This window comes from Nyctibius grandis, chromosome 11 (assembly GCF_013368605.1).
Source record: "Nyctibius grandis isolate bNycGra1 chromosome 11, bNycGra1.pri, whole genome shotgun sequence".
Lineage (NCBI taxonomy): Eukaryota > Metazoa > Chordata > Aves > Nyctibiiformes > Nyctibiidae > Nyctibius > Nyctibius grandis.
In genome coordinates, this window is record NC_090668.1 from 22,916,673 (window position 1) to 22,941,375 (window position 24,703).

Genomic DNA, 24,703 nt, shown 5'->3' on the forward strand with positions numbered 1-24,703 from the left:
AACAGATTTTAAGGGTTTAGATGAAGTTTTAGAACAAAGACAGAAATTTGATCATTTATGACCACCAACACATCAAGCAGCAAATATTTCAGCTAAAAGAACTTACTATCCATATAGTGGTGACATCCACCTAAAGAAAGTACATGGCCACAATTTCAGGAGTGCTTAAGATCACCAGTATCTTTACTATCTTCAAACAGGGCAGCTAGCATCCCCATTTTTAGACAAAAAGATATAATATAGGAAGTATGTTGCAAAGAACAGCATGGAGTTCACACCCCTTGAGTCCTAAGAGAGCACGCTGTCTACTGGTTTTCTAAGCTGCCCAACTAGGGACAAACACAAGAAAGTGAAAAACCATCTGTGAGTGAGAGACAAATTCACACACAAGGAAGTGAAATGGCTTTAACAGGATTCATCATTTACCTCTTTTAGCCTCAGGTTATACAAATGTCTCTGATGCGCACAGGTTAGTTTCCCTCTTTGCTTCAGCCTCTACCAGCTCCCGCTGGCTTTAAGGCTCGAGATTCCACTTAGCTAACTTATATTTCAAATAAATTATTAAAGCATGTGCCAAAAAGCATTACACTTTGTGTACTGGGTTAACAATGAAGAGAGTATTGCACGCAAGGGCAGATGCCTGTTTATAGCACCAGATTCAATTCATTAAATATTACGCACTTACTTACACAGGAGTTTCATACTCCTTCTGTGATGGATTCAATCTGTTCCCTCAATCCCTTCAGTCTGCTTTCAAATGCAAGCAGCCACTGCTCCATTACACATCCGTGAAATGTGCAGCCACAAAGGGAGCCGAGTCAGACAAAGGGGACATAACTGGCCAAATGCTGACTTTAATGGGAGCTGCACAGAGGTTTGGCACATAGTTCAGACACATACAGGACACATAGTAAAGGTCAGAAAAGTTTTAAAAAGCTTTGAGGAAAATAGGAAGATGCGTAACCATGTTGTAAGGAGCTACTTTTATAGAACATTTACTGTGCTATTCAATAATTTAAATGTGTGGAAGGGAACACTAGTTGACATAGCAACTGTCACATCACATTACTTGAGCAACCTTATCTATATGGATGCCTTCCTTGAAGGAAAAACATTTCTCCAGATTTCACACAAACATATGTACTTTGCTTTTTGTTATCATTTTTCAAGTCAACATCTGGTCCGCAGTTAAATCCATCCATGCTTCCCCATATTCTCATTTTCATTTTATAATCAACTTGGAGGAAACTATTTCAAATGCAAACATGTTTTGTGAGACCACAAGTCCCTTCACTCTCCTTTCCCAGTCTTGCTGTTCTTTCCAAGGCATTTGGTTATGTTCCCCTGATCATAAGAGATCAGGTTATTGCCAACAGTAAGTTATACACATCGCCTGAACCCTGTGAATCACAATGTATACGATTACAACAATGTTGCAACTGCAAGACTTGATGTGCTTGGTCTTGCAATTGCAAGGTGAAATGGATTAAGTCCAATACATTTCAGTTCACAATTAATGGAGTATATACACGCTCAGCTGGGTGGCTTGCTCTGTAAGCACTAGCTTGCTAAACCTCAGTACTTTGATCACTTGCAGTCAGACAAATACACTCAGTGTCGCAAGAAGCTGCGAGCCTGTGAAGCACACGATTCCATACCACTATGGGTATTTGGAATACAGTACTGAAAAGCACTGAATTGAATTAGGCCCTAAGCATAATGCAATTGTGATTATGAAATGTCTTCTTTTGCTAGGCAAACATGGATCCCTTCCCAGCCCAGGTCTGGATTATATTTTTACTTTCTAGGCTATGCTGGCCAAATGTTCCCACACTGGTGTGCAACTATTTGAATGAAATGTGCACATCAGACCTCTACACACAGAGTAAAGCAGAAAAATAAAAGCAACATCCAGCTTGGTATTTCTTTTTTCTCAGCCTTCATCTGAATTTCTGAAACACATCCCTCAGTCACAAACTAAATGAAAGGCAATTCTATATATGAGAGAGTGTAATTTGAGTTTGTTTAATAAATATAGAACATACCAGTTCTTTACCATAGATAAAGTAATCTTTACCTTAATTTTGGCAGTATTTCAGATCAATGACACACTTACAGAAGCTGCTTTTGCCAGACTTCCACCTTGGAAGGAGAATGGTAAATTATTGTAACAAGTAGTTCCATGCAGCTGAGCCTAGGTCAGCTCTGATGACGGAGCAAGCTCAGAGATCCTACATTAACCTGCGTTCTGCAACGTTGACATACCCTAAATAGCTGTGTCCCCTACTTCCTTGCCTTTAAAATGGAATAAGAGCATTTCTCTCTCTCTCCTAAGAGTCTTATCAAAACAAATACATTAAAGCTTGGGAGGCAGGCAGATGCTGCAGTAATGGCAGCCATTCAAGTATCTAAGATAGATATCTTTCCTGCAACCAATTACATTTTCTTCCACAATTCGAGTTTTACTCAATGATTTGTTGCAAATGTCTTGTGATAAATGTTCCATGGCATCTCACAGTTATTGTAAATTATTATATACAGCATACAGAAAATGCCACAATAGGGTATGTTTATTTAGTGTTATAAAGATGTTAATCACCCATGCTATGCTCTGTAAGCCCTTACAACACAATTTACATTCTCATAAAAATATCTGTACAGATATACTAACAGAACAGAACACTCAGCCTATCAAAAATAAATTTAAAATGCTCCCAACCAAGACCAAGTCCTATGGAAAAGCTACCATACCCATTTTCTCTTTGAAATATGCAGGTCATTTCAGAACACAAGCTACGTATCACTTCTGGACAACTCGTCTGATCAAGATCATCAGATACAAATCTCAGTGTTGGAATCAACCCCTCTTTAACCTATGTTCAAGAATTAAATGCCATCGAACTTAAAGCTCTTCACAGGCAAACTTGTAGCTAGGCTGCTAAACTCAGTATTTTTCCAGAGCCTAAATTATTAGAATTTCAAATGTAAATGATTAGTTTGACAATATTTTCTTTGGGAACTGTGGAAAAATAAGTATATTGCAGTGGATATTATTTCATAAGCACTATATACACTATTTTATCTATGCAATACTTAACGATTATAAATGTAAACACAAATGAAACTGAAAGAGGAAATCCCATCACATAGGAACATAAGACATGCAAGGTATACAGCCTTCTCATTGAGATTAAGGTGTGTGGTTAACCCCAGCAACTGTCAAGGCTTTGTACAGAGTTCATTTTAAGGGGTGAGGGACATTGGGGAGCCACCAGGAGCAAAGGTGGAGATGTTGGAGCAAAGCTGAAGGAAGTGATGGTGTCAGGGACAGAGCTCGCAAAGAGAACTAAATTGAAAAGGCTCTAGCCAGGGTTTTGGCAGTCACCAGTCACCTGAACCACTGGATCAGAGGAGGAAGGTTGTGGCTCTCGGGAGTGATATGATATGGTCTCAGAGCATCATGTGAGCTGTGGCAGAACCAAGCAATGAGGATTCTCACGCTTCTTGCTGCTTCAGTGTTCACACCAGGACCTGAGAAGTACACAACTAAACATGCCCTACACACTTATTAGTTGCATGTTCTACTGTGTTTCCAATTGCTTCTCAATAAAGAACCTCTACCCCAGCGTATCCTGGCGCAATTTGGCTGCCTTCCCCCACTGGACTTCATAAATGTCCAAATGAATTGCAAAAGGAAAAATCTGTGGGTCATGTTTGCATTAGCAAGATTAACACTAACAAAACTGAATTCACAGAGCAAAACATCTGGTGCAGAGAACCTGATGTTCACCAGTTCTAGCCTGGTGCTGAAAACCAAAAGCCCATTAGAGGCTGGGGCACATCAGTGTGTTCCTGAAGTGCATCCTCTAATTTCATTTCAGCCAAAAGTAATCCAGTTCACACACTCCAAGACTGCTCCTTGATATGAACTGAAGCACAGTATGTGGGGACAACCAAGAAATTTGCTTCTGGTGTGAAGTAAAACTAAAATGCAGATGCATTGGACAGCACATGAGAAAGAGAAGAGATCAACTACAGAAAGATTGTTTGCCTCTCCCATCTGCATGAAACTTGAGTTCATAAGTGTAAAGCTCAAGGGAAGGAAAAAAATCATGCAACATGTTTAGTGTTTTAAGTTTCTGCCCATGTCCTTAAGTAATGATGACTGAGTTAATCAATATTGCTTTTCTCTGAAGGAACTGGTTTTGAAACAATTTGATCTGTCCACTGGTCAGAACAAAAGGTCATATAGGTAAGCAAATCCAGATGGACTTGCCACATTAACATAGTCTGCTGCCTTAAGAGTCATTTCCAAATCTGTTGAACTGTGGGAAAAATATTTGCACAAAACACTTCAAATGTGTACACCCGTACATATAGGTATGCACACACATACACACACACCCCAGCAGACTTTAGAGAACTAATGAAAATTTATTAAACCTCATCTAAAGAAAAAAAATCACATCAGTCAAATTTGACGTGTGTAGGAAGGTTGGCTGCATGTTTATAGCATATAAAATCCAGAAACAAAGAACTTCCAGTAAAATCCTTTAAATCATACTTTTAAAAGGAAATATTAAAAGCCAGATGATGTAGGCCTTACTTAAATAACCAGACTTACTGATCTCTGTGAGACTGTTTCTGTGACTACGGGCTGGTGACTCAAGCTAAAGTTTTGCAAGGGGGACACAGTAGTCAGTCAGTCTGTCGTTTATAATATAATACGGTGTTTATTCTGCTAGTTTTAAGCTTTTAATGTAGATAGCTATCATATAATTTAAGCTCCAATGTGGACTTGTTTGACTTGTTCCTGTGGGAAATCATTTTTTCCTTGTGTACATGTAGCTCATTAATACTTGTTGTTCTTAATACTATTAGATCATTTAACTGAAGATTTGTGCTAAATGCACTGCGTTCTCCTGCATTTATCTAATAATTCTTTACTTTTGCGTTGTACTTTTACAGATCCCCATTCCTCTTGTGCAGCCTAAACTAATTGATTGCTGTTTTCAACTACATTCCTTTGAACACGAGTCAGTAGGTATGCACAACTGAACTCAGAGCAAGTTTGGCCTCTGGTGTAGACGCTTCTCTCCTTTATCACAGCAGAGCCTATCTTTCTTCAGGAAAATGTTAATGGAATATATAAATTAACGTCAGGAAACTAATTCTATATCAATAGTTTTAGAGGGACCAGAAAGTCTTTTGACTACACTTGTAACTTGGAAAGGTCTCCTACCTTCAGCTATGTGAATCACAGCCCATTAGCAAATGTCCAATTGAAATCGTATGTAAAAGGAGTTGGAAAACTTTGCAGAGTTCACCTCTATAACCACAGAGGATTTTAATGTGCCTTTTGTTCTTATGAAGAAATTTCCTGGTTACAGGGTTTGGACTGAACAATGAACACTTAGTTACACTAACAGTACCTGTTCTAGGACTGTAAGATCATTACCTGACAAACTTTAGAACTGAATATAGAGCGCTAAACGTCTTTGCCTTGCCTTTATTGTATTATTAAGAATATTGGCTATTAAAGCTTTTCAGGCATAATTTATAGCTTATCCTTTTTAAAAAAAAGTATGTTTTTAATAACAGATGTCATTAGTTTGGTGTCACATTTGGAAGCTGAAAGTTTAAGAGGTTTCATGTGTTCTGTATTCCCTAAGTGACACAATGGCTCAATGCATAGGTTCACGTCTTTGTTGTAAATGCTCCAAAAGTTCTATAGCCCATTGCTTCACAACCGCTCCAACACTCCTCATTTAATCTAGGTAGGTCGCAACCTGGGCTTTTGGTACTATGCAACTTTGAGTCAAGTCTCCCGTTAATGACAGTGGTATCAAGAGTTGTTACTTATTTTATGTTTGCATTTTTTCACATTCCATAGTCAAAGACTTGCCTAAGAGAGTAAGTAGGAAGAAATCAGGCTGTGTCTGAAGATACTGCGATCCTGATAGCAGGAAGATAAAACTTAGATACAATTATTGATCAAATCTGAATAACATGTTGATACTCTAAGCATTGACTCATGAAACAGAAACACGCGTAAGCACATGCTGACTTCTACTGCCCATAACACAATTGTAGTGTGTCCCTGTCAGGCTGGCACATGGCTATAATAGGAAAACCCCAGCATTACCAGCAGTAAGCAAGGCAAAACTGGTAAAGTATAAAGAATATCTTGGAAGAACTGCCAAATAAAATGGATTTAACTCAATTCCTGAGCATGGTCTCACTCTAAATTTACCCCTCACACACCAGTACCGGAAACAGGAGGCAATTAAGCCTAGGACTGAAGAAGATATAAAGTACAAATAATATGAATAAGAATCAGTAAGCCCTAACAGAATTTCACATATATATATTTGTTCTTGTTTAAGGATTTCAGAATTCTATCCAAACTATAATGCATTAAATATCACATCATCCTGAATTAGAAAAATATTACCCTATTGAACAAACTCAGAAAGAATAACGGATTTACCCAAGGTGATTTTTCAGCTACCAGCAAAGCTATGCATAGAATTTCAAAGCCCTGATTGTCAATCCTCCCTTCTAATCAGTAGCCCACCAACACAAATCCCTGACAGGTAAATAGAATCCATTTCATATTCTAAACAAACCCCAAATATTTAAATATATAAACCAGCAGACCATCTTAAAAGTAAAGAAAGTACAACTACTCAAATTTCAAAATATTTTGACCAATTCTAACCTGTCTCTTTATCCTTTGGATCAGTTAACAGCAACATTTTGCAAGTAGGATTATTTCGGTAGAGAGGGACAAAACACACACAGGAATCTTCAAGTTTAACCTAAAAAACAAACAAGCCCTGTAGCTGTTTGTACTGCAAAGCTCATGAGAAGTATTTCATGTATCAGATGCACTTATGATATGTTTTACTAACATGCATGGGATAAGCTTAGCATAACACCCTCTCAATCCTGAACTTCAAGGCACTGAAACACATATAATATTCTAACATTATCAGTAAGTAATGTTAATTTAAAAGAAATCAAGCTACCGAAGCTAGTGAAGACCTTAATGCCAGCTTACTACGATTAGTACATAACATGGCTTTGAACACTGTTACATGCAGACAAATGGTGTTACGAAAGACCAGACACATCAAATACACAAATACAACTTGCACTTCTTACAGCATTGTCCAGCTGAGTACTTGTGGTGTTTTGCAAACAATGACTTAAGCCTCAGGGTACAGGGAGTATCAAAGCATTAGGGCAGTGCCTGGGCAGTTTATCTGTGAGGCACAGGGAGGGTAGATAATTGGCACAAGGTGGTTATGTTGCAGGCAAAGCTAAAATCAAAATGCAGCTCTCAAGCTCTCAGTCTTAGACTAAACTTCTAAATGATGTGACACATAAACACAAAATGACTGTGCTCAAACAGCTCTACGTGCATAGAGATGACGATTTCCATATGAATATTGCAAATGCTCTCATGTAAGTTTAGGTACAGGCAAAGACCGTGCATAATTTAGCATGGTATGTACTGTACTTTCAAAAATCTGGTCCATTGTGTATGTGTGGGTGTGCCTCTCTCTCTAATTGCACCCATTTGTCAGTTTGCTATGAAACTCAAATCAGTCATGTGACACATTTAATATTTCTTGGTGCGTGGAAGGAGTAGTATGAATATGGATAACAACTTCAAGTTGAAACCAGTGTTGACTAGTTCATGACTGCCAGAATCCTGGGATCATCTATGCAAACACTGGACTTCAGGAAAAAAACTGAAAACTGCCTGAAATCTGTATTCATGAGCTTCCCGAAATCTCAGTATGTCCTGGGGATTCAGTTGTTCTTTGCATGTTTCAAATATAACAGCATTGATGTCATTATGGCACCTGGGAGCACTACTATAACGAAAAGGCCAGTACTATTTCCAATACTTTCCAATGATTGTTATTTTGTTTTATAAGGAAATGTGCACTTTCACAGGTGCTAACAACATCAGCACGAGCCAAGCATAGCTTTCTGTGTATGAACGCTGCCAATGGGCTTCCATCCTGACTTGCAGTAATCCTTGCTATTTGTGGACTGAATGCTTGACCAAAGACCATGCCATACTAAAAAGGAGTTCTGTGACCCCAGCAAGTGGGCTGACAGCCACTTAACACTTGCTGAATAGTTATTCATGGTTGCCTGTCCTGCCACTTCAAACCTGCTTTAATTCAGGTGCACAGAGGAAAAAAAAAGCCTGGTCACTGCAGTCATTATTCAAACACCAAACCCCTCATCCTTCAGGTTGTAGGTATATAATAGAGATTGTTAGCTCAGATGTTCACTGGGGATGGGAGCTTTACCTTGTTACATTTAATTTATTTTTAATTACAAAATATCATCTTTCTTTGAACTATCTGTTATACAGTATAAGGAAAAAGCAATATAGCAAGAACATTACCATTACTCATGCCCTTGACTAGCTGTCTGACTGCAGATTAGATTAGATCCGAATTAAATGAATGCAAAGAGAAATGTGTTGCTATGAGACTCAAATCAGACATGTGATATATTTAAGGTCTGATGACAAGGCAGAAAATCAAGACAGTTCTGAATCAAAAGCCAGAAGTCCACCTTTAACTGATCTCACTGTGTCTGGCTATTGCAGGAACACACACAGCATTGCTTGGGATTTTAACTTACCCTCCCTTCTAATGGAACAGCAACTGAGCCTCTAACAGTACAACCAGGCACCAAAGGCTGAGGTAAGGGCACAGAAGCTCTAAACTGGGGGATCTTTGCATTGTCAGGTTTGTATTTCACCGTACATGGTCCACTAGAGGGCATTAAAAGAGTATTTAAAGCTAGTTACATTCACGGCTCGAAGATGAAGCTACCCACCTGAAACAGCATTTTTCTGGAAAATGCTGCATATTATTTTCCTAAACTGTAGAAAAGCCACCATATTCCAAACATTTGTTTCAAGTAACCCACTTACTGGTTTGATCGTACAATGACAGCCCAGCACACCTTTTATGATCTAGAAAATGCCCAGAATGAAAGGTTTCATGGGTTGACTGAAGTCAGAATTTTTAACAGGCCTGCTCAGTCATGTCCAATGCATTCCCCAGGTGGCTCAGGAATGGACCCTAAAGCATTGGCACCTACAGTATTTACACTATCTATCTAGCACATCTGATCAGAATTCCTTGGGAGAACCCATATTCAAAGTTATCAATATAAGTATTGGAAAGAATGGAAACAAGAAATAGACTATATCACAATACCTGTGTAAACTGCACACAGTACATATAAATGCCTATCAAATTCACTTTTGATTCAGTCCTATAAGGAGGCAGGCCAAGATCAAAAGTTCAGCTAAGTACTTCAAACCCTCATCCACACTCAGAGGGTTTTAGACTTGTAGTTTAAGCTTCTCTCTCATTTGCAGCATGCAAACTATTTGAAATAATGCAGAATTTGCTGATTTTAAGAGATTTGTAATCTGGCCACACCAGTTTACCCCTATTCACAGACAGACTATGAGCACAAACAACAAACTAGTTTGCAAGTATCTAACTTGCAGTATGAAAACCATCAGGCTACTACCTCTTCTCCTCCCGGGATCGAAACAACATCAAGAGTGGATGATGACTTCTTCAAGAGTTTTTCATAGTACATTTCAGCTTCTGCTTGCAGAACCTCTGGATCTCCTGCTAACGTATCTACCAAGTAAAGGTGACCTGTAGTTAAAATAAAACAGAAGATATTTTTACTTTTTAAATAAACTAAGAAATATGAGTTTCAAAACCTCAGTTTCCCCAGCAGCTGCTTGGTGTAGCTGGGCCCTTATTGTTCCCATTAGAGCCTTTTGTACAATCCTAGTCTAAAATAGTAAGGCTGGTAAAGACCTGTCTATATGTTCTTTACCTCTTGACATGCAACATTACAAAGTAGAACCATGACAGCATCAAATTACATTTGTCTCCTTTGAATTCAAATTTCTCTAGGTGTAAGTAAACTGCTTTAAAGCTGGAAGAGCAAAAAAACTTCTTCAAAGCACGGCCTGAGTTTTAGTACTGTCTAAAAATATAAAAGGAGAAGAATTCCAAAGCTTCCACTCTTTCTTGGAAGACTGCCCCTTTATGGGTCAGTCCATGATCTCTTGTATATCATCAGTTTTCTCTGTTTTTTAAGTAACTTAAATTAGGCACTTTCACAACAATGAAATAATGTCAAAAATATTAAAATATTTACCTACATAAGAGTTTCCAAAATAGTAACCACCACCTTTTATGCAACTTAACTTTTAACCCATGTGACTCAATGCTGAAGGGTATTCATGCAAGGTACTTGTTAATTGCACGCAAACAAAAATGACATACATCTGATGCCTGTTACCTAAATGCAACGTCCAACTCAGTGCTCGTGAGGAACCAAGCAACCTCTTTCGAATATAAGAAACCATACTGATTGGTGGCTCATCACCAGCTCAAGATAAACAACATCAGAAGAAATGGGTTAGCAGTCCAAATAGTATTCTGCCAGTCTTCTGTCATGGGCAGGAAACAGTGTCAATTTAAGGGGCTTTCAATCAACAAGCTACACCTGTAACTCTTGTAAGCCCCAAACTGAAGGCAAAATCTTCTACCCCACTGCTATAGCTGGAATCTTAGCTCTGAAGCCTCCATTTTTAATCACGGTTTGCTCTCACGTGGCAGCTCCTGTGACCCAAGTTTAATGTGAAATAACTGCACTGATAGTACGTGCAAAGTAAACGACTGAGACAATGAACAGTCTTACGAGGGCCATTGCAAGAACTGTCTATATTAAGATTCAGAAACTATGAATCACAAAAGTACCAAATTGAAAATGATACCTTTCCATGTAAAAGTAGAAGTATGGGATTCGCAGTACCAGGTCAGACTGTTCACCTATGGTCCCACCATCCTCCCTCTGGCAGTGATCAGTATCTGATTCCTCAGCAAAAGAGTAAGAACTGATACAACTGATAATTCACCATCACCCAGCACTGCTTAAAATGCTTTAAACCCTATTTTCCTGCCCTTTGCAGGCAATCACCTTATATCTTGAGGCTTGACAGCAAAGCTATGTAGTCAGACTGATGAACAAAAGCTACTCCGTAAATGGTTTTCATAGGACGTTTGTATGTGACAAAATGGAAGAGAAAGCAGCATTGCAACACTGGCAAGTTGAGTCACATTATAAAATCCCAGCTAGTACTTAGCAGTGGCAGTTTTCTTCTGCAGAGGCCTTCCCCAGTGTACTGTGTAACACCATCAAGCAAAGAAGCCATATAAGGGAAAGAAATTAAAGATTATTATTAAAAACTTTAGTCATTTACTGAAGTAAATTTACTAGTAAATTAATGCTTTGCAAAAGAGCAGCATGTAAGACTTAAGTTTAGCACAAAGAAAAATATTGGCCATGCTAATAAATACTATTCATGAGATGCTGCTTACAAGGCTACATCCTGCCATCATTAAGCCAAAGCAACTTAATAAGCGCAATCATGTCTTCTCCTCACTGAACAAAAAACTACTACCTTCAAAGTTACACTGCCTTTCTGGTACATAATATGCTTGCATTCTAAGGTAAGAGTGACCATTTGAAGGATGAAATAATGTCACAAATTAAACAATGAGGCATTAGAGAAAATTTTTGATCAACCTTCCATTAATACAGCTTTCCACAGAAGTAATTTTTTTCTCTAAAAGACAGTTTTAGACTTCCAGTTAACTTGTCTTTCCTGTGTAATATTCTGAAAACACCCAAGTGAGTTAGGAACACATATTCCAATAAAGAGGAAATCCAAAAATTTTTCATGAAGAAAACAAGTATGTCTCTGCTTCTGTATATAAGGCAGTGGTGCTGGCAAGGGAGTGAGAGGGAGGTTCCTTTAGGGACAATACAGAGCAGAATCTAACTTTAGGTACCCTGGAGTGTCCTCAAGAAGTCAGTCATGCTAAGGCTGGCTTTTGTGAACATCCCCCCAAAACCTGCACACACATGCACATACCACTAATACTGTTCAGCTGCCACAGGCAGGAGAAAAATCACTAGTTTGAATTTTTCTTTTATGTTAACTAACGTGTTTAGTACAAAGTGACAAAATTATATTTGCCCTCCTGTATATGTCCCTTTTATGCTTTTTTTTTGTACACAGAAACAAAAAAAATCTCGACAAAGTCTAACCATAACTATTGTTATTTGGCATTTGACTACAACAATAATTATCACTAGCTAACAGGATGTTATAAAGGTTCCAAAATCAAATGCAAAATAATCTCTTAACTCGCTTTAAAAGAAAAGCAGCGCCATTCTCCTGTGCTTCAGTCTGAGGCCCCTACCAGCATCCTGGGATACCAAAATTGCCAAGTTCCAAGGACAGCCTTTTAACCTAATTTGAATCACAGGTTTTCATTCGAATTTGATCTTACCTAGCGGCAACAAAAGAGCACACTGCGGCAGCCAATCTGCTAGACCCCCAGCGAACACTTCTTTCAAACAGGAGATGTGCACAAAGGGTTACCATGTGGGGGAGGGAGGGAGGGAGCGGGGAAGGGGGGCAGGAGGGGGAGTCATAAAAAGGGGGGCCTCTTGCTGCAGCCACAGAGGAGGGACCATAAACCGTAAGGAGAGTAAATTTAGAACGGGAGGCCTACTGCATTAGAGGGATTCCTGACATTCACGCTGAAGGGGCTGCCATCTTAAATAGCCAAAGCTGGTAAACAAGGTCAAGACATCATCCAGGCGGATTCTACGGCAGCAGTGACAATGAAGGGTTCGCAGACAGGTACCAGACTTTGTCTTTTACAGGGCACCAGCATTCAGGGCAAAGGAGGAGGAAGTGTATGCAATTCCACTGAAAAAAACTTATCTAGAGATAAATAAATGAGAAATCTGAATGGGCATATTTCCATTTCAAGCATACAGAACAGATTTTGAAGCAAAAATGAACACAGCTTCTGCTTCTCCTCTCTTTTGTTTCCATGGAGCAGTCTGGGCCACACTCTCAAGCGAGGATGTGTAAGTACATCTCCTCTCATTCCAGTGATCTGTCATCAATTTGCACTAAGAATCTGATTTTTAAAGTGAAAAGCTACAGCTAAAACCAGCTATACAAACAAGCAGGCACTGCCCATACAACTCAGTCATCTTTATGAGATAACGTCCTCCAGCACCTGTAGGTACCTCAGCCTAAAACATCACGCAACTCTGCCAATACGGCGTAAGTCAAGGCCCCTGTTTCAGTCCTGATCCCTAAACTCTGCTTTTTCTAAACCCACTGCTATTCCACCTCTCATTTTCTCCAGAACAGAGAGCTGAATTTTATGGTGGTTTCATGAAGTGGACAAATATCTTTCTTGGGAGGTAAAAGTCAGACAAAGTTCACTTCACTTATGATCCAAAAAGATCAGTATGTGGGAATCCCTATAGATGTGATTAACATGCTTATGTTCTGCATCAGGTAGATAAATAACAAAAGCAATCACAAAATAGAAAACAACATTCTACCTTAAACTAGAAATTAATTTTTGTAGATTAGAGACAGACCTCCATCATTACAGATTCAGCAAGAATTTCACTCTATCAGTTAAAGTAAGCAGGAAATATTTTTCCATGGGCAAAAGAATTTATTCTCAATACAACAGAAAACACATGGTGCACACACTTGTATTTGAAATTCCACAAGTGAAACTACAGACTGCTGTAATGCCCAAAGGTAAATGACATCCTTCAATCTAATCAGACATTCTGATGGTTCTTTTGGATGATCCTTCTATATCCTCTGCAGCTAAATCCTGTGCCACAACAGAAATGATTTAACTAGAGTATAGATAACCATAGACTTATCTCATTAATATAATGCTACAGTAATTCAAATCACCATTACATCCCTCAAGCTCTCTTTAACTAGTCGTTTTAGTACCTATGTATTAGTTGTACTATTTTACCATTATCTAAGAAATCAGTTACAACTTGGGACAATCAACTCCATCTCTTTGTAAGGATGTTTTAAATACTCATTTAAGTTTCAAATTAGCATGTACTGCCAATATACTTAAGTCCTTTTTGACCATGAACCCAATAAACAATCTATTAAACAAGAGATATTTGCTTTCATTGTTAAGGATTTTCTATTCCTGCATTCATGTATAGCTTATTAATACTGTTTCCTTAAGCCAACAAAGTTGGTGATGCTGTTATTCCAGACTAGACACACCATTGGGTTGATTAAGATGCACTGAAGTATTTCTGGTACTCCCAGGAAAGACTTACTTGTTGAAAAGCCCATTTCAGAGATTTGTAAGGGCATTTAGGATGCAGCCAGATTGTAAAGCAAAATACATCAACCTCACCGTAGATGAAGCATGAAAAGTGTTATGTCTGAAGTGAATTAATCATTTATCCTACAACTACTTTTTCATGTTCTACAAACACAGAGAATGATACTACATGCATCCATTAAGAATTTTATGTTTACAGAAGAGCCATCAGTCACCACAGGATTTGTATCTGGACTGTGCATCTTTGTACATTTTCACAAATCTGTGCATAATTTTACATGTAAAAATATGAAAAATACTTAAGTCTGATTTCTAATGGTGCAGAATTGAGACAGATAAAAAGAACTTAACATTTCTAACTTTCAAGTTTCATTATTTTTTGTTCAGTTTTGCCATTTCTAATGCTTGTAATAGCAGTACTCATTTTAGTTCTTCGCTTTATTTTCATGCCAATATATTTCACAATTAAAAAAAAAAACAACTTCAGCGGGTTTTAAGTGTTTCTGACAATATTGCGACAGGTTTTTGTCCGAGAAGTATTGTCCTTTTATTTTTTTAATCAAAAAACATTTTGCAAGATGAGACAAACATGTGCACCAACACAAAATGGCAGTATATCATGTCAATATTTAGGAGGGAGTGTTCTTGTAATTAAACCAGGCAACTGAAACCAGAACGCCTAAGACTTATTCTTAACACAGGTGTGTTTTTGTGGCCCCCAACAAATCACTTCATCTCTGTCTGGTTTCTTATCAGTTAAGTGGATGTCTTATCTACCACTTCAAAAGGGAGGGACCTTTTCCTTATCAGTGCCTCTGAAGTCACAACATAAAAAGACAAAGAAGTCATACAACATAAATCGTTCTCTGTTCTCCTGTGGACTGTCACTGCCACACTATGGCAGCACAACCACGACACTGTCTAGGATCTAAAGATAACTTTTTTTGCCCTTCTAAATCGTGCACATATAACAAAAGTGCTTTCCACTACTCTCTCTCAGAAGTAGGAGCTCTGTGTTAAACAGCAGTGCTTAACACCAACGCTTCTCCTTTCCTTCCAACGAGCTTGAACAACTCTATGCATGTGGTTATCATTAGACAACCATATTTGTTTAACCTTTCAAAGGAAGGAAGAGGTCTTTGGCACGTTCCTGGAAGTACATGCAGAACCTGACTCTCATATCCTGAATTTAATTGAGCAAGTACATGTCAAAACCCCAAGTTCTAGTGTAAGTGAAACTTCAGTATCATAACAATGTGTGGTAGCAATGAAGCTAGTGGGAAAACGCCATGGTGCGATATCTACCCAACATGGCAAGGCAGCTCTTAACCACACGCTGTACATCATTAATGAAAACAATGTTCTGCCCCACTGCAATGCTTTTCACCATCACTAATAGAGCAATCACTCTTGGAACATAAAGGATGAAAAAAATGCATTGGTGTTAACAGATTTCTGTGTTTTCATCCAAAATGCCATTTATATATTACTTACTGATCTAACACAATTCAAAAGGCAAGAAGGGCTTCAGAAGACAAACTAAATACAAGTTTCTGCCTGTAAATAATTTTCTGCTGTGGAATCAATACATGAAGGCAGAAGGGAAATAAATAATCCTAATCCCATTCCCAATTAAGAAACCAAACAGATTAAATAGATGAGTTCAGCTGTAGCTATACATGCAACTACTGCAAATTCTGTCACTCAAATGGAGGGCAGACCAACAGTTAGGCATCCCAAATGCAGGATGCTCTCATATTAGCCATCCCATTCCCGCTAACACATTTTTACTACTGATTTCAGAAAAGGGAAGAAAAAAGCTTCATGTATACACACATATTTAGCAGAATGTAGGTGAGCAAAGGGAGAGAGACTAGACAAGACTAACTCTGAAAAATGTCAAACACTTTCAATTTCCACTCATTTCAATGAGCTCTGAAAGCCCTCAGAACCTCATATCCAGAGTCTATAAAACGTGTTATTTATTTTCCAAAACTTAATCTGCAATTTATGAAATGAAAAAAAAATAGACAAGGAAATTAAATAATTGATTTAATTATTCAGCTCTTTTTGGAAGAAACAACGTTATTTAAAATGTTTTCAAAGCTAGAAAAGCAAGTGCATATTGAAGGGATCACATAATGGTAAGTGCATATTGAAGGGATATTTCCTGCACTCTCATCTGCAGTACTCCCATACTGAAAGTTCCAGCAAACAGGTTCCAACCGTATCTATTTTCCCTCAGATGGGTCTTTAGCAGTGTTACACTTACTTAAAAAAACAAAGCCACACCTAACTCACAGTACAGATAAATTAAAATACATCTGTGTAAACCCCTATTATACACAGAATGCACATCTGGACTGGCATGTTTTGCACAAAGTTTTAACCTAACGTAATTTTTAAAAGCTGAGGTATTATGGCCCAGGAACAGACTGTATAAATAAAAACTGTAACATATTGTTAAACTATGGAAGTGCTACCAGCTGTAACTATGACATATCAGGAATTTGTACTTTTGCACATTTAACTCTCTTTTTCACAGAGCTTAGACGTAAAAAAGCGGGGAGCTTACAGAATAACTCAGAGAAGACATAGTTCTGAAGAAAAAGGACATTTGGGATTGTAATTAATTAAGGCTTTAAAGTACATGTTCACATCAGGTTTTCCTCAAGGAAATTCCACTGATTCAGTGGGATTGCTGCTAATACCTCTGAACCTGTGAACATCAGTACTGAGTTCTTAATATGTACTGGTTTCCATACAACCAAGAAATGGACAGAGATGTTCCTGGTAAAGTCTAACTTCAACTACTGAAGACAATAGTATGGACTTTCTTGCATATGTAAGAAAAAAAAAAATCTAAATTTGTCAACTTCATTATTTGTCTACCCCCTAAACAAAATAAAATATACAAGAAAAATATACAAGTTTTCCAGAATGACTGTGTCTATATCAGGGGCTTTTTCCAGCAGTTATTTCACTGCTACATCTCACTCTATCATACCCATAGCCAAAATAGCTATGCCAGCAGAAGTTCATAGTCCAGGCCTGACCTCAGATCAGAGTCTTGACTCTTAAAATATAAGCAAAGGAATGGGAGGCCGTGAATGACACTGAAATATATCACTATAGTATTTTCACTATTCAAAGAGGCTGATTTGAAAGGAAAATAACAGAAAAGATTCCGTGAACAGCAGTAGAGCTTTTATGGATCACAAGTTCAAATGTAGATAGTGCTAATTCAATCCTTTACAAAGATGGGAGATAGAAAGGAGGATGCATCGGTCAAAAGTCATCCTATAACTTAAAGAGAAGACAATGTCTCCCACAGTGACAAACAAGGAATAGTGAAATGGCAGGAAATGACAACTGAGTTTGGCAAATGGTCTAGCATGAAGATGATTTCATCCCATGGGGAGAAGCCAGACAGACTGACAGTTAGGACAGATTCAGAAAATAGCTGTATTTCAAGACTAAGGAGCATTTAAAATTATTACTGAAACACCCACTGTCACAACCCGGCACCAGGGCTACTATTTAAGTACCACATTAAACACATTTCCCTACTACTACCATCATTCAAAGCAGGTGTGGGAAACCTAAGGTCACACTACACACGGCCCTTATCTTCATGTCATACAAACTCTGGCAGTATGTGTGGCATACCAAGAGTACCTGAACGCCCTGGTTTGCTGTCAGAAAGGACAATGTTCCCCAAACAAACGAAGCAGCAATGAAAATTTGAGACAACTGTCTAGATTTTCAGGGATACCACTTTCAGATACTGCATAATTTCAGTTGCAAATGCTTTACACATCTGACAAATCTACTGCTCCCACCAGTACAGTGCTGAAGTCTGTACAAGAAAGCCCAGCAGCCTTTCTCCAAATTACTTTCAAGGAGCAATTTGTACAGCCAGAATAATCTCAAAATAAAGCAATTAATTTGAGGGGAAAAAAAAAAGGAAAGAAACAAAAAAAAAATCCCCTCCCCCAGTAATTTCCACTTTGCTAAATTTATTACGCAGCTGCAAATTAATACATCACCTGCACTAGCTATCATAAGCCTCTTAGCCTGTCTCAAAACTTGCTTTAATAAAAGCTGCAAGTAGTGAAGGAAATATGTAAACATCTCTCTTGTTTCCCCGTGCCATTGTGTCAGCTATTCTACATGTCTTTGAAGGTGCTCCAAAATCAGCATGGCTCTGCTTTTCCCTTTTTCTCCTTTTGGGAGGAGAAAGAAGCAGAGAAGGAAGGACAGGCTGGCAACAGAGGGGTAACTCTGTGCTTGCTGTGCTCTTGACAGTAAGGCTGAGTGTGTTTAAATTCAGTTTACACAGGCTCTTCTGTAAGGACAAAAGAAACCACTGCTGGTGGTTAAAAATGCAAAAGGTTTTGATTGTAATGGCTTGACAATCAGCCAAAGATATGACTAGGGGGAAAAACACAGCAAGGCAGCTATGACCAGAATGAAAGAAACAAGGAAAAACACATGGCTTGACTTCAGAGCAGAAAATTGACTTAGGCTTTGCATAAATGACAGCATACCTCCAAGCTTGCCTTATCCACAGTCTGCCTGGAATAAGAACATGTAGTCTAAAAGCAGAGCCTATTAAAAGGCATAATGTTTCTAAATGGCATCTGTTACGTACTAATAAGCATTACTTAGAGGACACAGGCCTTAAATTGCTACCAAACGTGCACTTATCTGAAACTGCTGCAAGGCAATCATTACAAAAATGTCACATGACACCATGGGAATTTGACTAATATAAAATGTTTTTATTTAGTTTGGCTTGAAATCATTACGCAGAAAAAAATATGGAGGCACTTTCTGAGATTTTGAAACTGTGCAACTTCACAGGAATGAAACACCAGCAAGAACTACATCAGCAGAGCCATTTGCCATCTGTTGTCAGTAATACTATAAAGACCAGCCACCAGATAGCAGTTTCAAAGGTTACAAACACAACATTTTTAAGCATCCACAGACCGCTCAGTAACTCAGAAGGACACAGTTTACTTCGGATATGTGCAACCTGAGGGTCTGCCAATCATTTTGCAAAGACACACCAGAACTGTGAATTGCCACGTGAAATGTTTGGGAGTCTCTCGGTACGCAACCATTATACGATGTGGAAAATACATACCAGCCTGTTCTAAGTAGGTTCTTATAATATACTCACAACCATAATGTCTGCACACCTCCCACTTACAAATTTAAACTGGCTAGACTTTCTCTTGTGTTGTTTGTTTTCTCGTACTTTCCCCCAAGGGAAGGAGTGTATTCACTGCAGTGCTATTATGGAAAGGGACTCAGGTTGGTTTACTGGGTTTTGGACTGTATTTTTCCTTTGAGGCAAGTAGTTAGGATTTTGTTTCCTGTTTTCTTTCCTTCTAGACCATAACTACATATTTATATCAAAAAAAGCAAGGTTTCAGTAACCTGCCTTACCTGTAGCATGGAAAGCAAGGAGGTTATGACAGCCCTCACCTCTTAGATACACACACGTCTGAGTAAAATTCTACCTGTTCCATACATAAAATTTTAGTTATACTGAAAGATTATGGTTGTTGATCTGCCTCATCTTAGAGCTTTGAGTAGCTTTTCTAGACGTGGGGGGCACATTCATGATATATAGCGCCTATATGCTACCCTAATTTTGTGGTTCCACCTTCCAGGCTGCTGACCTCCTGCCTGTAAACTGATTAAAACGGAATTCATAAAGGGCAGGGAGATTTCCATCTTCCTAGAGAGACAGATGGAAATTTAAGGCTTCATTAGTGCAATTGTTATACCAAAGGTATAGGTTTCTCATCCAGTAACTATTTCTCAGGCTCCAGAGTTGTATATACATTGTTACTCACTGAATATCCTTCCCAGCCTTGTTATTAGATTGGTTACACATACAAGTCTGACTTTCAAAGCGTTCTGAAACCAAAAAAGAACTCGTGACAAGGCTGAATTTAAAACAAGAACCTCAAGTTCTAGGTCAACAGCTAGCCTGCTTCTCAACAGTAAGGTTTGCCTAGGACCTATAAAGGGGCTTAGAAACCTGGAAGCGTAAGCCATCTTGCTCTATGAAAAACAGTTACAGGAACAGACCTCAAGACCTAGTTATTGCATCTCAATTACAGCACGACATAAACTGAAAAGCACCATTTGCACAAGAAGAGCTAAAGGCTGACTCCAATATGCTCTCAAAGTGTGCTGTATGCTCAATGGATTGCCAGCTGTTCCATAACTATTTTAAACATAGGTATATCCACTTAAATAACTAAGCCAATAACTAAGACAATACCTAAAACCAATAGCATCTGTCCCAAAAGAGGAAGGGGATGGATGAAGAACTAATCTAAACATTAAATTTGAGAGTAATTAAAAAGTCAGTGGAAAAATGTAGACATTAACTGAAGCGCCCAACAGTACAATGTTTGCTTGGACGTGAAAAACCAAGTCCCATTCATCTAGAGATATTTTATTTAAAAACATCAGCAGAATTGAGAGTCTTCCAAAAAAAAAAAAACCCAACAGCATTATTACAAATATTTGACTTTCATAAGTGGCTGATAGGAGGGAAAAAATAGAGCAATCTGACTATGGCGCATTTAGCCATGAGCAGCTAGAGGAACTAATGAACAACATCATTATTTTACTGGAGGGGATGAAGTAGGTGCTTTAGATAAATGGCAGCAACTTAAAACGCGTTTCAGAAGATAAATTCACTTTCTCTCCATTTACCTGCTAGCGTGACAAATTAAGAAAGAAGACTATAAAAACAGAGCAGGAGGCAAAGCAGTGCAAAAGCTAACTGAGGTGATGCAATGGGCCCTTATCCAAACAAGTGCGTGAACAGAGGTTCTTGGAAGTGCTCCTAGTCAAATATAAACCAGGAACACTACACACGCCAGACTCCCTTCGAAATCCACAGTGGAGCATGTGCAGAAGATCCACCTGTCCTAATATCACCTCCCTTACCAAGTAGTAGGAGCATTGCCATTTGGGAACTAACATCGTGTCTGTTCATTTCAAAGCAGTGTAAGTCCACCACCACGGCTGAGTTCTCTCTGTTGGCCTCTGCTAGGCAGAGCAGCTCTTTGACTACTGCCAGAAACATCAGTAAATTAACTTCTGCTGAAAGGAGATGGGTGGCTTTTTAAAAAAAAAAATCATCATTAGAGACCATGTATTTCTTGTTCTATAGTCAGCTCATGATCAGCAAAGAAAGTTTTTACTGAATACTTTTTAAAGAAACATAAATACTCTTCAGTATAGAGAACATTTTATATCTCACCTCTACACCAGAACAACCCAACTAATTATTCTTGTGGTCAAGAAGCAATGTGTTTACTGCTCCTTTTGTCCCTGTTAAACCATGCTTCTTTTGTTAAACCATGGTTTTGCTCAGTTTGGGTAAACACTTGCTGATGCTGCCTGAGATTTGGCCTTAAAAATGTAGAAGTATTTTTACTTAGCATTCCCTCTGCTCTTCAGCAGTTCTCAAGTACTTAGCCATTAAAGTCCCAAACGCATGCACCTGTGCTGTGAGACCTCTAAACACACACTGGAAACAGCCCTTTGGAGATGAGCCTTTCACCAGCATCACCTGCTGAACCAAAGCTGACAGAAATCACCAGGCCAGTTCCACTCTCTGTCAGGACAGGTTTGCACTACCCTAAAACGTGGGAAAGTTACCTGCACGCTTGGGGAAAGAGAGAAGAACCCTGTACCTGCTCTGTTTGGCCCTGCTTTGTTTGTGTAGGGAGGTCGGACTGGACCATGTCCCTCAAGCGATCCCGTGAAAGCAGGGCGCTGGGAGCATGGCAATGAGGAGCCGGGGCTCGCCCGGTCATGACCGCAGGCGACTGAGCAAAGTTCTTCTGGGAAGGCCCGACCGTTTTGCAGCACTTTGGCCGCTTCTGGGAAGCCCGGCCGCGGTGCCGCGGGGAGCCCGCCATTGCGGGGCGGGGGGACACGCCGCGGGCTCCTCACAGGAGGCGCGGGCTGGCGCCGGCCCCGGGCAGCCCGGGCGGGCGGTGCGTCAGCCAGGCACCGCCGTCCAGCCTCTGCGGGTGGGCAGCCGGCCCGGCATGAGGGCAAGAGCAGGAGGGAGGCGAAGCGAGCGGGGTGGCCACCATGAGAGGAGAGACGGGGCAGGGGCCGGCCGGGGGTGAGGAGGCCAGGCCGCGGGGCAGCTCCCCCGAGCGCCCTCCTTCCCCTCTTACCAGCGGCGCCTCTTCCTCCTCCCTCGGCCTCCATCACTTCCTCTGAGGCGGGCTCCCACCGCCGCGGCCCGCCCCCGGCCCGGACGGGGTGGCGGTGCGGTGCGGCCGGGTTCCGCGCGGGCAGGCGTGAAGGGCGGGCCCGGAGGGGCGGGACGGGGGCAGCTGCCGGGCGGGCCCGGGCTTGGCTGACTGGAAAAGCGGCCGTCGGAAGGCGGGGACGGCGGTGGTGGGACGGGGGAAGTGAGGGTAAACAGTGTGGCGAAGTTGGTGCAGGAGCGAAGGCTGGAGAGGCGAGGGGGAGCGGGCTGCAAGCTCCCGGCGAGGGGGCCGCGCACTGAGGGGGCGCGGGCTGAGGGGGCCGCCCTCGTCCCCCGCCGGCAGGGCCCGGCCTTGGGCAGGCGCCAGCCCAGGAGTGCATCTGAACTCAAAAAACTCTCGCCACAACTTCCAAAGTCTTCATTTAAAAGGCCCAGAATGACAAACCATAGAGCTAACGCCAGTTTCTTTAAACTCGGATGGCAGAAGAAGGTGGTTTATGAGGGAAAACAAGTACAAAAGTTATATTTTTATAGCATTCTTCAGCCACGTGCTGCAGTGATCACTGTCAACTTGAAAGAGGCTTTTGGAAAACCTAGGCGAGGAGCCTGCTGTTCATTATTACAAACCATAAAATTGAGGTACAGAGATTAAAACGAACACGCAGTTGTCAAAATTAGAAAGTAGAATCCAGGTGTTGACTCCTGTGAGCCTTCCTACCGCAAGTGTAAGAGCGCTTAATTATTTCTAAAATAGCAGACAGAAGTTTGAAAGTAAAAGACGTGAAAAGTACATGGAAATAACAATAGATTTGCAGAGAAACAAACTTACCTTTTGCACTTACACCATCCGGGAACACTGCTGTGACCTGGAGACAAGGTTTCAAAACAGTGTCTTGAGTGCTTCACGTTATTGTTATGTACCCTATTGCCTGTCAGCACAGTGACCAAAGACTCCCTAAGGTTGCTTCTCTGTTCAAATGGTTTAAAACACATACTAAAGTAGATTTGGATTTTCTTTCCTCAACAGGACAAAGCGATCTCAGCCCATACATGCTCTCAAAAAAGCAGCAGTCACACAAGCACGCTTTACAGCGCATCAGTGGATTTCAGCACAATCTCGTGATCACTTGAAGCTTTGTACCTTCCACCACTCCCCACATCACACTCAGCCCAGAGGTTTGGCTGTATCCATGAGCCAAGCCCTAGCTTGATGCAGCGTTGCTGGGAAACCTTGCCTGTTTTACTGAGAAAATTGTTAAGCTGTGAGAAGGTACATCAGCTAAAGCCGTGAAAGACAAGAAGGTGAAGTCACAGAAGCGTTGTTGGGATGACAGTAGCTAGCTGGTGAAAGATTCAAAAGAAAAGATACAGAAGAGAAGCAGAAAATGCAAAGATAACTCAGTAATGCTGAGGATCAGCCCATACCAACAAATGCCAGAGAACAACTTTCCCCAGTGTATTGGAAACCTCCTGGCCAGCTAAGACTCATCAGTTTTCTTATCAGGACTGGTAAGCATATTACTGTTTAGCCTAGTAATCTGTTAGTCCTAGCTATCTATTTTGCATATTAGCTGATAAATAATTACTTAAATTGTGTGTGTCCTGCTTGCAGAGTCTATTTGAGCATGGTAAATGACTCCTGAACAAAGCAACCCGTTGATTGTGCGTTGCATGCTCTCCTGCTAAAGTAGTTTCTCCCTACATTGAACGATTATAAACAATTTAAACTAAAATAAAAACAATCTGTCCATACACCAAAGTTAATTTTTGCTAATACTGCAAGAAGACCAGAACTGAAATTGTAACAGCCACCCAACAGCTTGGCTACATTTAAATTATACACAATTTAAATTTTTTCCATTATTGTTAAGCACTGGGTGTACATCAACGGTATCAATTGCAGAAGAGCTAATATAAATAAGGCAACAACATAAAATATATAACACTTTCTATCCAAAGAAGTAAGTGAAATTGCCGTTATGTTTTTTCCATTTACCATTTCTGTGGAGTTTGTTATAGACAAGACATCGGTCCACAGGGAACAGTGAGCTTTACAACGAAATGTTTGTCTCCTCTCTTTTGCATTCCATCTACCTAAAGACCAGCTAAAGACCAGCTTCAGTCTTTCCTGAGGATCATTTATACTTATTAGAAT

At 39.9% G+C, this 24,703-nt stretch overlaps 1 protein-coding gene across 1 annotated transcript in view; it reads right to left on the reverse strand.

The window, feature by feature from the left end:
- LOC137668795 (protein FAM169B-like) overlaps positions 1 to 22,639 on the reverse strand; it is a 47,758-nt gene extending 25,119 nt beyond the window's left edge. Inside the window, 3 exon segments of the mRNA XM_068410588.1 lie at positions 6,722 to 6,821; positions 9,580 to 9,713; positions 22,511 to 22,639. Coding sequence (XP_068266689.1) covers positions 6,722 to 6,821; positions 9,580 to 9,713; positions 22,511 to 22,544 — 268 coding nt within the window. The 5' untranslated portion in view covers positions 22,545 to 22,639.
- Between the last annotated feature and the right edge of the window lie 2,064 nt (positions 22,640 to 24,703).